This window comes from Erythrolamprus reginae, chromosome 3 (genome assembly GCF_031021105.1).
Source record: "Erythrolamprus reginae isolate rEryReg1 chromosome 3, rEryReg1.hap1, whole genome shotgun sequence".
NCBI lineage: Eukaryota > Metazoa > Chordata > Lepidosauria > Squamata > Dipsadidae > Erythrolamprus > Erythrolamprus reginae.
Window position 1 is genome coordinate 141,433,984 of NC_091952.1, and position 13,633 is coordinate 141,447,616.

Sequence of the window (13,633 nt, forward strand, 5' to 3'; positions counted from 1 at the left end):
TTTTCCTCAAAAATACATTTTGACAGTTTTCCTTTTATCTTGCTATCATATCCCCTGGTGATTACAGTATTTATTATAATTATAAAATTATGAACGAAATAGAAGCAGTGATTTTGCAAAGTTGAGAAGCCATAGAGAATTAGGAGGCTAAACTGACAAGGACGGCAATATTTGTGTCTGACTAAACATTTAACTCAACTTCCTCCCTATTCTCTCCCTTCGCCGAGACCAGGGGCGCCGACGACAACACGGCCCTCGGTGGAAGCACTCTTAAAAGTGTTGCAATAGGCAGCACATACTACTTGGCTCAGCAAATGGTCGATGGAAGGTCGTGGGCTGATCCTCCGAGGGATTCGCATACGCAGCCAATAGTGTGGGAGGCGGTTTCAACTTGCAATCCCAAATGTGAAGCAATATCTGAACTGTGGATGGCCCTTGCTCCATTACAGGGAGGGGCTTTCCTATAAGAGAAGGGTGGAGTTGTGGAAAGTTAGAAGGCTCTTTCCATATCGAAGGGTGATTCTCGGCGCGCAGGTGCATTAGCTGAAATGTGAGTATGAGCGGTGACTAAAGAAGCTGATCCCTGAATAGAAATACTTACACCGGGTTTGCATTGAGCTCTGAGCAGAGGGCTCATGCTTTCCCATTCGTCACGGGCAGGGCGGTCTCCCAGTCGGAGTGAAGAGATAACCGTGCTCCGCGCGCATGAAGGCGGTTCAACTCCGATTAGAAAAAAGGGAAACTCCTCCCCCTCCTTGCTGTGAAAAGTAGATACGAAAAGGACGCGCTTTGTTTTCGGGTTTTTCGTTTTGGAGCGAGTATTTTTTTTTTTCCGGTAGATCCGAGCGGGTGCTGTGCAGAACAACACACTTTATTCCATTTGCCAGAGGTATTTCCATTTCCCAAGATGGTTTTAGGCCCGAGGTTTATAAGGCGTGGCCTGTTTCATCTGCCTCTATTTTTTTAAGCTGCTTTCTGAACCGCCATAATCTTACATTACCATTGTGGCCTCCATATCTTAGCAGTATGTATGTGCAATTTACTGGTTCTTAAATTGTTGATCCATTAGCTGCTGGTAGAAAGGTAGCCCTCAATTTATGTCCACGATAGAGCTCCAAATTGATGATGTTAAATGGGAATGTTAAATGAGTTTTGCCCCGTTTTATGACTTTCCTTGCCATGTTTGTTAAGTGAATCAGTACAGTAGTTGTTAGTGAGTCTAGCTTCCCGATGAGTTTTGCTTGACAGAAGGTTGTAAAAGGGCATCAAGCCACTAGGACACTGCAGCCACTAGCCAAGCACCTGAATTTTGATCATGTGACTGCGGTCTTAAGTCACTTTTTTCAATGATGATGTGACTTTTAACGGTCAGTAAACAAACTGTTGTAAACCAAGGACTACCTGTAATCTAAGAATAATTCAAGAAATTATTACATCAGGCTTTGTGTGTTTCTATCACGAAATTTATTTTTGTGTATCAAAGGAGGTGGGAACACTATGCCAACTTGAGTTGTAGAAAATAAAGATGGGTCATAAAACTAATAATATTGAAAGACCATGGTAAATTAGTCTATTTTTGTAAGAAAATGAATATCCATATGGGTTTGATTTGAAAGAATCTATACTTCAACACAATACCTTGTTACAGAGCATGCATATATTACATTCTCTGCAGCTTTGCCTCACACTTCGGATGCTTCTTAGATCCAGTTTATTGTTTCTTCTCCGTGGCTTTCCTCGTTTACTCCATTCTGCAATGAGCACCATTACTGGCACATTTCAACTGCAGCAACCTCTCAACTACCGAGAAGGTACCCGTTACCAGCCTGTGGATGGGGATCACAGTGAGGAGATCTATGAACCAGCAACTGGTAATTATCTCTTGTAATGGTGATATTGAATGCTTACAGAGTTAATATTCTACACTATATAATGTTGACTTCTTATTACGCCCACAGGAATAGCTGACTTGGAAGTTATATAAATGACATTTACATCACCTTAGATAATTAGGTAATAACTAATCCAAGAGAAAATAGATATTGTTTTTTCAAATATTTTTGTTTTTTAGCAGGATTTATTAATCTGCTGCCAGTACCAATAATACAAGAGGAATACTCAGACACATTGAATATTTAGACACAATGAAATTAGCTTTGAATTACAAAATGATTGCGATTTTTCATTTTAGAAAATACTACTGTATTGCACAATGCTATCAGTGCTCTTTGCACTTTTCCCCACCATTCAGTATCAATATCAATAGAACAGAAAAGGCTCTGTTAATGTAGAGTATAATAATGACCACAAATATGAATCACCTGCCAAATACTTAAAGTTTTTTTATTTAATTTCTTTAACCAACTCTAGGACCTCATTGTGACCTGTCAAATCTTAAATTTCATTTCCAAGTTGCGGTTTTTAAGTACAGTGATATTTCATCTTACGAACTTAATTGGTTCCAGGAGGAGGTTGGTAAGGTGAAAAGTTCGTAAGACGAAACAATGTTTCCCATAGGAATCAATGGAAAAGCGATTAATGCGTGCAAGCCCAAAATTCACCCCTTTTACCTCATTGCTGCCGGCATTCAGATCCTTGTTGAGGGGGTGGAGGGGGGGAGACAGCACAGGCTGCCTGGAGGGAGCCTCGTGGGTGCATTGACATGTGAGAGAAGCTGCCTTGCGGCTTGTCAACCGACGGCACTCCCACCCTCCTTGAAAGTTTTCTGCGATGAAGCGCTGGGGGAGGTGTCAATTCTCCAGGTCCGGATGCCCCTCCTGCCACCCCAAGCTTCGTACAAAGCCAAGCTTCCCAGCCAGCAGAAGCTGCTGTGGTGGCGAGGGGGGTGTCAGGAGTTTCTCCCCACGGTGTCCTTGCCCTCTCTCTTCTGCCGGCCATGGGCAAGGGGTGGGGAAGCCTCCTGCAGTAGCTGCTGCGGTGAAGACATTTGGGTTTTTGGCTGGGGGGGGGGGAGGCAGAAGGTCCGGCCTGACATCCACCACCCCAGCGCTTTGCCTCCCCTCCCAGCCAAAAAGGCAAAGCCAGGCAGCTCCCCAGCCACCGAAGGAGGCTTAACCCTGCCCCTCTGTCCCACCCATTGCCCGTATCCAGCAGAACTGCTGGTGCGCTCGGGAAGCCACGGGTGAGGGGCGGGGAGGATCGGGAGGCTAAGTCTCCTGCAGCAGTTGCTGCGGTGGGGGTTTTTGGCTGGGGGGGGGAAGGTGAAGCGCTGGGGTGGGGTGGCCGGACCTCCTGCCTCCCCCCCCAGCCAAAAACCCAAATGTCTTTGCCGCAGCAGCTACTGCAGGAGGTTTTCCCGCCCGTCGCCCGTGGCTGGCAGAAGAGCGCTCTTGCCCGGCGGGAGGCAAAGCGCTGGGGGGGGGGGTGTCAGGACACCCGCCCCACCCCAGCTCTTCACCTCCCGCCAGGCAAGAGCGCTCAGGAGGCAGTTCTGCCCGCCACGGGCGAGGAGGATCGGGAAGCTTAAGTCTCCTGCAGCGAGTGCTGTGGTGGGGACCTTTGGGCTTTTGGCTCTGGGGGGGAGGCAGGAGGGTCGGACTGACACCCCCCACCCCAGCACTTCACCTCCCGCCAGGCAAGAGCACTCGGGAGGGAGTTTTGCCGGCCACACGCGAGGGGCGGGGAGGATTGGGAAGCTTAAGCCTCTGGCGGCGGCAGCGAGGCTTTGGGTTTTTGGCTGGGGGGGAGGCAGGAGGGCCGGCCTGACACCCCCCCTCCAGTGCTTCACCTCCCGCCATGCAGATGGATGAGGAAGGGGGTCATCTGGACCAGGTGCTTTGGCTGGAGTCGCGAGGTGGGGAATCCCGGCGAGTGGGGAAACGAATGGAAAATCCAATCGGGAGCAGTCACAAGGCAGGGGAATCCCTCTGTCAGTAAGAGCGCATGCGCAGTAAGAGAGCCCACGAACCTGTGCTCAGGTTCGTAAGACGGAAAGTGTTTTTAAGACGAGGCAAAGAAATCTTAAGCCCCGGGTTCGTATCTCGAAAAGTTCATATGACGAGGGGTTCGTATCATGAGATACCACAGGCCTGGCGGCAAAGATGTGTTTTTAAACTCTTCTGGAAGGCAAGGAGAGGGTGGGGCAGTGCAAATCTCTGGAGGGAGCTGATTATGAACGCCTCTACTGATGAACTTTTTGAGATACGAACCTGGTGTTTAAGATTTTTTTGCCTCTACTTCCGAACCATTTTCAACTTACGAACCTGAGCCCAGGTTTGTGCACTTGCTTACTTCCCCGTCGCAGTCTCGAAAACTGTCTTAATTGGAAGGAACGGCGGAAGGAAAAGTGGAAACGAGGAGGAGAGAGGTGTGCCCTCCCACCTATCAAGAAGCCTTTTCACTTTTTTTGGCCTCTTGTTTGTTCCGTGGGGAGCGGGATCAATAGGCGAAGGAGGAGGAGGGCACACGTCTCTCCTCCTCGCTTCTGCTTCTCCTTCTGCCGCTCCTTCCAATTAAGACAGTTCTCGAGCCTGCGGGGGGAGTGGGGAGTTAAAGCCAGCTGCTTTGGGCGCCTTGAAGGGACTCCCCCGGAGGAAGTGGGTGCCAGGCACGGAGTGAGAGCCAGGGAGCCTTGTCTGAGGCCGAAGTGCTGGGATTCCCCTTTGCCTGCCGTCGCCACGGAAAACACTTTCAAGGAGGGTGGAAGCCCAACCGGCTGACAAGCCGCCAGGCAGCTTCCCGCGCATGTCAATCCACCCACGAGACACCCTCCGGGAAGCCTCCTCTGTCTTCCCCCCTAGCCGCCGCCTCCACCCGCCCCGAACAAGGATCAGAATGTCGGCGCTAGTAAAGCAAAAGGGGTGAGTTTTGGGATGAGTTTGCATGCATTATTCGCTTTTACATTGATTTCTATGGGAAAAATTGTTTCTACTTATGAATTTTCTACTTACGAATCTGGTCCTGGAATGAATTAAGTTCGTAAGTAGAGGTACCACTGTACTTCGAGAAATATGGTATTTAATTATAAGTATATTTGAATGAAAATAAACTGAAATTAATACTTTTCTCAGGTCTTTTCTTTGTTTTCCCAACGGAAACTATATTGAGTGTGACCTGTAATATGCCACTCAAATGCTGACATTAACTCTGAATTAATATACAAAATATGCACCTGGATCATGTAGGTCTTTTGTTACAAATAATTATAGATAACATTTGTTGTGTACTCTGGAAACTTTTGCAACACATTTGGAAATCAAGGACCCAGAATATGGAGGAAGAATGGAGATGCACACACATTAAGGTGTGAAGTTTTCACTATCTGTGTTGATTTGGGGAGTAGTGTCCTGCAGTGGAGAGAGAGAGAGATTACAAGGGGTGAAGACTTTAACCACCCCTCTCTCCCCCAGGGGGATCCTTTGGCTTATCTGGGTATTTATAGAATAGAATAGAATTCTTCATTGGCCAAGTGTGATGCACACAGAAGGAATTTGTCTTTGGTGCATATGCTCTCAGTGTACATAAAAGAAAAAGATACATTTGTCAAGAATCATGAGGTATAACACTTAATGATTGTCACAGGGGTCAAATAAGCAATGAGGAAACAATGTTAATGAAAAACCTTAAGGATACAAGCAACAAGTTGCAGTCATATAGTCATAAGTTGAAGGAAATGGGTGATAGGAATGATGAGAAAAAACTAGTAGTAATAGTAGTAGTAATAGTAGTGAAGACTTAGTAAAAAGTTTGACAGTGTTGAGGGAATTATTTGTTTAGCAGAGTGATGGTGTTCAGGAAAAAACTGTTCTTGTGTCTGGTTGTCTTGGTGTGAAGTGCTCTTTAGCGATGTTTTGAGAGTAGGAGTTGAAACAGTTTATGTCCAGGATGCGAGGAGTCAGTAAATATTTTCACTGCCCTCTTTTTGACTTGTGCAGTATACAAGTCGTAAATGGAAGGCAGATTGGCAGCAATTGTTTTTTCTGCAGTTCTGATTATCCTCTGAAGTCTGTTGGTCTTGTTGGGTTGCAGAATTAAACCAAACAGTTATAGAAGTACAGATGACAGACTCAGTGATTCCTTTGTAGAACTGTATCAGCAGCTCCTTGGGCAGTCTGAGCTTCCTGAGTTGGCGCAGAAAGAACATTCTTTGTTGGGCTTTTTTGATGACTTTTTTGATGTTAGCTGACCATTTTAGGTCTTGAGATAGAACCTAGAAATTTGAAGGTCTCTACTGTTGATACTGTGTTGTCTAGTATTGTGAGAGTTGGTAGGATGGGAGGGTTTCTCCTAAAGTCTATCACCATTTCTACGGCTTTGAGTGTGTTCAGTTCTAGATTATTCTGGTCATACCACGAGGCCAGTTGTTCAACTTTCCGTCTGTATGCGGTTTCATCATTGTCAAGAATGAGAACAATCACTGTTGTATTATCTGCAAACTTCAGTAGTTTAACAGATGGATCATTGGTGTATAGAGAGAAGAAAAGTAGTGAGAGTATACAAGCTTGAGGAGGGGCTGTACTAATTGTACAGGTATCTGATGTGATTTTGCCTAGCTTCACCTGTTGCTTCCTGTCTGTTAGGAAGCTTGTGATCCACGTACAAGTGTGTTCAGGTACTGCTAAGTGATTTAGTTTATTATTTATTTATTTAATTGGATTTGTATGTCGCCCCTCTCCTAGGACTCGGGGGCGGCTCACAGCATGTATAGAAAAACAGGAAATAATAATAGCAATCCAATTAATACATTAAAAAACAGTCTTTAAAATTCTAATTAAAAAAACCATCAATATCATTCATTCAACAATCAAACTAAAGCATTCATTGGTCAGGGGGGAAGATCTAAGGCAGTGTTTCCCAACCTTAGCAACTTGAAGATATTTGGACTTCAACTCCCAGAATTCCCCAGCCAGTGAATGCTGGCTGGGGAATTCTGGGAATTGAAGTCCAGATATCTTCAAGTTGCCAAGGTTGGGAAACACTGATCTAAGGAACCCCAGGCCTGGCGGCAAAGATGTGTTTTTAAACTCTTCTGGAAGGCAAGGAGAGGGTGGGGGCAGTGCAAATCTCTGGAGGGAGCTGATTCCAAAGGGCTGGGCCCTCCACAGGGAATACTCTTCCCCTAGGTCCCACCAGCCGACATTGTTTGGTTGGCAGGACCCTAAGGAGACCAACTCTGTGGGACCTCACCGGTCACTGGGATTTGTGCGGCATTCTTTAGTTAAAAGAATGTCCGGTATAATAGTGTTGAATGCTGTTGATCTATTTGCTCGGTATGCAAATTACAGGGGGTCTAACAGTGGGTCCATGATGGTTTCCAAGTGGGACATCACTAGCCTTTCAAGGTTTTCATAACTACAGATGTTAGAGCAACTGGTCTGTAGTCATTCAGTTCCTTGATGGAGGGTTTCTTCGGCACTGGGATGATAATAGAGCATTTGAAGCAGGAAGGAACATAGCACATATTTGTTGAAGATTTGGGTGAAGATGAGGGCCAATTGGTCAGCACAGACTTGTAAGCAACAAGGAGTTATTTTGTCTGGGCCTGGTGCTTTTCCAGATTGTTTAACCAATCTGTCCCCTTTCACTTTCCAACTTTTCACCCATGTGGATTCAGACAAAGGGTACCCTTTCCAATGAATGAGGTATTATAACTTACCTCTAAATACTCTGAAATCTAAGATTTTTTCCCCCACTTCATAATACATCTCCCCCTGTATTTCAAGGGGGGGAAGCAGTGGTAGGGCTTGTGGCCTTAAATTAGATCTTGTCACCGGCTTTAGTAAGCTACAATCACTGTTCCCGCTAAGGTGCGCAGTAGGCCATGGCACACTTAGCACCAGACTTCAGCGCAGGGTTTTTCAACCCTGCCAGGAGCTGATCGCCTACCTTTTGCAAAAGCCTACCTTTTGCAAAAGCAACCTTCTACACGGGCTCAGGCAGTGGGGAGGTGGGAGAGGAAGCGGTGGATGTGAGGGGTTTGCAAGCGGCTGCCCCTCCCCACACAAGGCGAGCACGGTGGTTGTGGGGTTGCTGTCGGGGCAGCAGCGGCCCACTGACGTCAAGCCCTGCACTGGCCGGCAATGCTGGCTGCCCAGGGAAGCGGCACGCTTTTCAAATGCGCCACATCCCCAGGCAGCTTGTAGTAGAAATTTGAGGAGGGATGATTGATTATTATTAAATATGGATTTAATATGATAGTAAATATGATATGATAGTAAAAGATATATTTAGATCTTGTTTAATATTAGGATGTATTAATTCGTAAAATTGGATTAGAATTTTAGAACTATATAGAATTACATAGTTAAAATTAATGGAAGATACATAGGATAAATAAGGGGTTTATGACATGTACTGTATGATTTTATGACTTTGCATTATGAATTTAAAATATAATTGGAAATATAGAAGATTGATGAAAGTTAATAATAGTAGACTTCCGGTTTGACGTCACGTCGTAGCAGAGTAGCCTCCGAGGAGCTCTCAGGATTGTTCTCCGTTTTTGGGCTCCTTTGGTCGCCATAGAGGCAGTTGCAGCCTGGAGGGATTTGCAGCTTGAATAGGAAACACTCATGTATCCATGGTGGTAAGGCAACCCCCCAGGGAGCGGGAAATACCCTCAGTACTGGAGTCGAAGAGATCGCCCTGTGCCGATCCAGAGACGTGGCTGCCCGACACTTAAAGGGGAAGCAAGAAGAGCAGCTAAAATCAAGTTTGATATGAGGCAGTAACTGCTATGATCGTGGCTCAGTGGAAGGTATGGACTGTGCTTTGACAACAGTAGAGGGAATTGGAAGAAGAGCCCTTGTTGCTACTAGATCGGGATAATCTGGGACAATCTATTTGAAAGTTTTTGAAGGTTTCTCACAGAGGCCATTGCTTGATTGCTAAAAGTGGTGGAAGGGTTGTACTGGCGGAATCCGAGCTTGGGATCGGAGCTCGGTGATAGGAGATAGACCATAGACCCTTTCTCCTCAATATCAACATTGGTTTTGGGTTTGGATTAATAACATCGAACAGTAGATTGTGCAGCAAAGGGCAAGGTGGATTTTTGAATGTGTATGGTGGTTTCTGGAAGTTGCGAGGAAAAAAAGAACGGAGCGGCTAGAGGAGACTTTGCAAATCGGTAGCCTGCGTTGGGGATACTGCTAAACCAGCGCACCTAATAACTTGGATTTATTTGGTTCAGAACTTTGGAACTTTTACAAGATTGTCCGAAAATTGTGAGAACTTTTAAATAGGATCTGGGATTCTTACAATCAATTTACTCCATAAACAACGTGAACTTAGATACTGAACTCTGATGACAGGACATTTGGACACTCTAGATATTTGGATATTTTGACATCTGATTCATACAGGAGATAGAAGACCACAGAAAATCTACGGAGGTATAAAAGCTATACACTGATATCTGATATTTGATTGCCTGAAATATTTATATATCTGAAATATCTGTAAACTTTCTGACTGTTTTCTCTTCCTTATTTTGAAATAGCACTCATTGTATTTTTTGTTCATCTAGCAACACTACAGTTTTATATTATATTATATTATAACTCTATATTTTGTACTTAATACGCAATATATATATACTTACTGCTTATCACTGTTTATTATTTAAAATTTAAATAACATTTAGGACAGATTTATTTGAGATATATAATATTTAGATATTTAGCTATTTAAGTGATTTAAAATATATTAGGGAAGTCTATATTATTAGACTATTTAACTATCAATTGTTCAGCTGATTAACACTTTATATTAAGTGATGAATTATATATGAATCTATACTAACTGTTATTGACTGACTTCTTAATTTGATTTCTATTGATTTTGATTTCTATTGTTATTACCCTCGTCTCTTAATCACGTTATCGAATTGTTAGTATTATAGTATTATTGATGAATAATATTGATTGACTAATTAATATTATTATTGACTATTGTTAGTGTGCAATTGTTAGATTGACAATATCATTGGGATCATTAGGATCCCAACCAATCCCAATCAATCAATTTATTAACTTATATAAATCTATCAATTAAACCCAATTATTATTCTATTAATTTGTTAAATAATCAACTAGTGAGCTACAGCATATTAAAGTGTATACTTGGGACTAATCAAGATGTCGAGACCTCCAACAATCACACCTCAATCTAAAAGTGGTAATAAGCCAACAACAATGCCCCAACCATTGACTCCACAAAATACTAGAGGAACAGAAAATGTGGCAACAATAACCTCCCAAGCATCAAATATAACTCTGGCGTCATTACAAGAGTTGATGCTAAAGATGCAAGAATCAATCAATCAGAACTATGAAAAGTTGACAGGAAATATGGAAAATGTGAGGGGCGAAATCCAAAGAGATATTCAAAGAGTAGAGGATAGAGTAGGTAGAATGGACGAAAAAATTGAGTCCATCCAAGACACACTTTCTAAAAATGTACAAAAAATACAAGAGATAGAACAGAAGAGTGAAAAATTGAAAATAAAAATACAGGAAACAAACCAACACGATGTCAGCCATTAAAATATGGAAGAAGCCTTACTTAATGTGGAACTTGAGAAAGCTGCTTTTTTCCTGAGGTTCCAAAATATACAGGAAAACAGAGAAGAAAATATTGCAGAAACAATGGCAGAGATAATAGTGGGCATTACAGGGTCAATGCCAGATAGAGCCTTGAAAGAAATTGATGAAATATACCGTGTTTACACTAGCTACGCCCACAGAAACAAATTACCATGGGAGGTGCATGTTAGGTTTCTGAAAAAACCAACAAGGGATGAGATATATCATCTGGTAAAGGAAAATACAATAACATACAAGGGAAAGGAGGTCATTGTTTTAAAACAGGTCCCTAGACGGGTTAGGGAAAAAAGAAGACTATCAATTCCTCACATCGAAGCCAGTGTTCCTTGTAAGCTGCGTGCGCGCGTCTGTGCGCACCCCAAAATACCCCCCCGCGCACCCTTTTCCAAGCGCATGCAAGGAGCCGGGCGTTGGAGTTGGGGGCGGGGAGCGACGAAAGTGCGGAGGCGCCATGCGTGCTCCCCATCCCCCTGCCAGCCGCAGAGTCGCAGCCACCCCTCCTCCCCATGGTGCCTCCGGCCCCCTCACACCCCTGGCCTCTCGCCACTGCCCCCCGCCCGATCTGCTCCCTCTCCGCCTCCCGCGACTTCTCCTGCGGCAGTGGAGGCTGCAGCTTCTCCTCCTCCTCCGCGCTCCCAGCCAGGAGGCTGCGAGAGGGTTTTCTCCGTGCGCTTCAGGAATGCCCGCCCCGCCCCTCTCGCAGCCTTTTCGCTGGGAGCGCTTTCGTCCCAAGCTTTCAACAAGGGGGCTGTAGTAGAGGCAGGGCAGGCGTTCCCGAAGCGCTCAGAGAAAGCGCTCTCGCAGCCCCCTCGCTGACAGAGAGAGAGAGCAACAGACAGCAAGATGGAAAGAGAGAGGGAGAGAGAAAGTAAGTGAGAAAGAGAGAGAGAGAAAGAGGGGGAGAGAGAGAAGGGGGGGAGAGAGATAGCAAGAGAGAGAACAAGAGAGAAAGAAAGCAAGAGAGATAGAAAGAAAGAGTGAGAGAGAGAAGAAAGCAATAGAGAGAGAGAAAGAAAACAAGAGAGAAAGAGAGAGAGAAAGAAAGAAAGAAAGAAAGAGAGAGAGAGCAACAGGCAGAGCAAGATGGAAAGAGAGAGGGAGAAAGTAAGTGAGAAAGAGAGAGAGAGCAAGAGGGGGAGAGGGGGAGAGAGAAAGAGAGAAATGACTCTTGATTTAAAGCATATGGTAAAAAGCACCCAAATAATAACAGAGAAAAAAAACCCCAGCCTCGTGTGTGTGTGTGTGTGTGTGTGTGTGTGTGAACTCTTGAACCTTTTCCAATAGCCCTCACCTGTTATTGGAAATGGTTCAAAAGTTCACACACACACACACACACACACAAGGGGGGGAGGAGACAGGGATGGAAAAAGAGGAGAAGATAGTAATAGATTTTGGTTTTGTTTTATTATTAATTTCTTTTAATAAAAAGGATTTTTTCTTATTTGTTTATTTGTTTATTTATTTATACATACATACATACATACATACATACATACATACATACATACTTCTATGCCGCCCAGTCCCAAAGGGACTGCCGCTCAGACACTATACTTTTCTGCCCACACCGAAAAAAAATTAGATGGAACATTGATCAAAGCTGCATTGGCATAGAGTTCCATTCAGATGGTTGGTTCCAGAAGGCCTCCTAGTTACTCTTTTGGGGACAAAACAGCAGAGGAGGTCAAAAACTTTTACGACCAGCATATTAAATTGATAGAGGCACAGGAAACAAAAGACACAAAGCAAAAAGAAGGTGGGAGAGCAGGGAGGAATTGACTTCAAAAGAGAATCTGCAAGAGCCAGAGATTAGATACGAACGGAATGACAATGACAGAGAAGGAGCAATTACAAGATCCCAGACAGGAGCCAGGGAACGGAGTTAAAAACACAACCTCACATGATGAAATAAGATTACTCTCTATAAATATCAATGGTATAAATACGCCAAAAAAAGAAATAAAATATGTTACAAATGACTGAAATACAATCCAGACATCACCTGTCTCCAAGAGGTACATATTAAAAAGGCTCAACACCAAATCATAGAATGTCCAAAGTTGGGGAAACTTTTTGTAGCCTTGGCCCCAGTTAAAAAGCGAGGGATTGCAATCTACATCAAAACATGGCCGAAACATAAATTACTATATTCAGATGAGGAAGGAAGGATTTTGATTGTACAAATAAATAAAGGAACTACCCCTACAGTAATAGTTTCAATATATGCCCCAACACAAATCAAAGCAAATTTTATGCAAAGATACACAAAATATTATTAGAGATGGAGCCAGTAAAAGTAGTGATTGTTGGTGATTATAACTCAATAGTAGATAGGAAAAAAGACTATAAAAGCAATACAGTGATCCCTCGATTATCGCGAGGGTTCCGTTCCAAGACCCCTCGCGATAATCGATTTTTCGCGATGTAGGGTTGCGGAAGTAAAAACACCATCTGCGCATGCACGCCCTTTTTCCATGGCCGCGCATGCGCAGATGGTGGAGTTTGCGTGGGCGGCGGGGAAACCCGGATCTTCGTCTGCTCGCTGCTGCTGCGGGCCGCCCAGCAGCTGATCTGCTCGGCGGCAGCAGCGAGGAGCCAAATCGGGCTTTCCCCTTTGCGTGGGCGGCGGGGAAACCCCGATCTTCGTCTGCTTGCTGCTGCTGCAGCAGCAGCGAGCAGACGAAGATCGGGGTTTCCCCACCGCCCACGCAAAGGGGAAACCCCGGCTCCTCGCTGATGCCCCCACTCGCCCGCCCCGCCCGCCCGCCAGCAAGAGGGGGAGAGATAGAGAAAGAGAGAGAAGGAAAGAAAGAGATGAGAGAGGGAGGAAGAGAGTGTGAGAGAGGAAGAAGCAAGATAGAGAAAGAGAGAGAGAAAGAAAGATGAGAAAGGAAGGAAGAGAGTGACATCATCGGGTGGGAAAAATCGCGATATAGCGTTTCGCGAAGATCGAGATCGCGAAAATTGAGGGATCACTGTAATAAGAAAAAAATTAGGAAAATATTGCCCCCTACCTTTACTCAAATGGCAGAGGAACTTCACTTGGTAATATCTCCACCCAGACAATAGAT

The 13,633-nt window shown here is 44.4% G+C and overlaps 1 protein-coding gene across 5 annotated transcripts in view; it reads left to right on the top strand.

The window, feature by feature from the left end:
- The first annotated feature begins 235 nt into the window (after nt 1–235).
- Nucleotides 236–13,633, top strand: part of ALDH9A1 (aldehyde dehydrogenase 9 family member A1) — a 211,455-nt gene continuing 198,057 nt past the window's right edge. Inside the window, exons 1-2 of one of the 5 annotated variants that reach the window (XM_070746878.1) lie at nt 236–550; nt 1,676–1,871. In XM_070746878.1, coding sequence (XP_070602979.1) covers nt 1,694–1,871 — 178 coding nt within the window. In that variant the 5' untranslated portion in view covers nt 236–550; nt 1,676–1,693. Of the gene's footprint in view, nt 551–590; nt 1,025–1,675; nt 1,872–13,633 lie in introns of those variants that run through there. The other 4 variants (XM_070746881.1, XM_070746879.1, XM_070746880.1 and 1 more) reach the window with 4 other exon arrangements.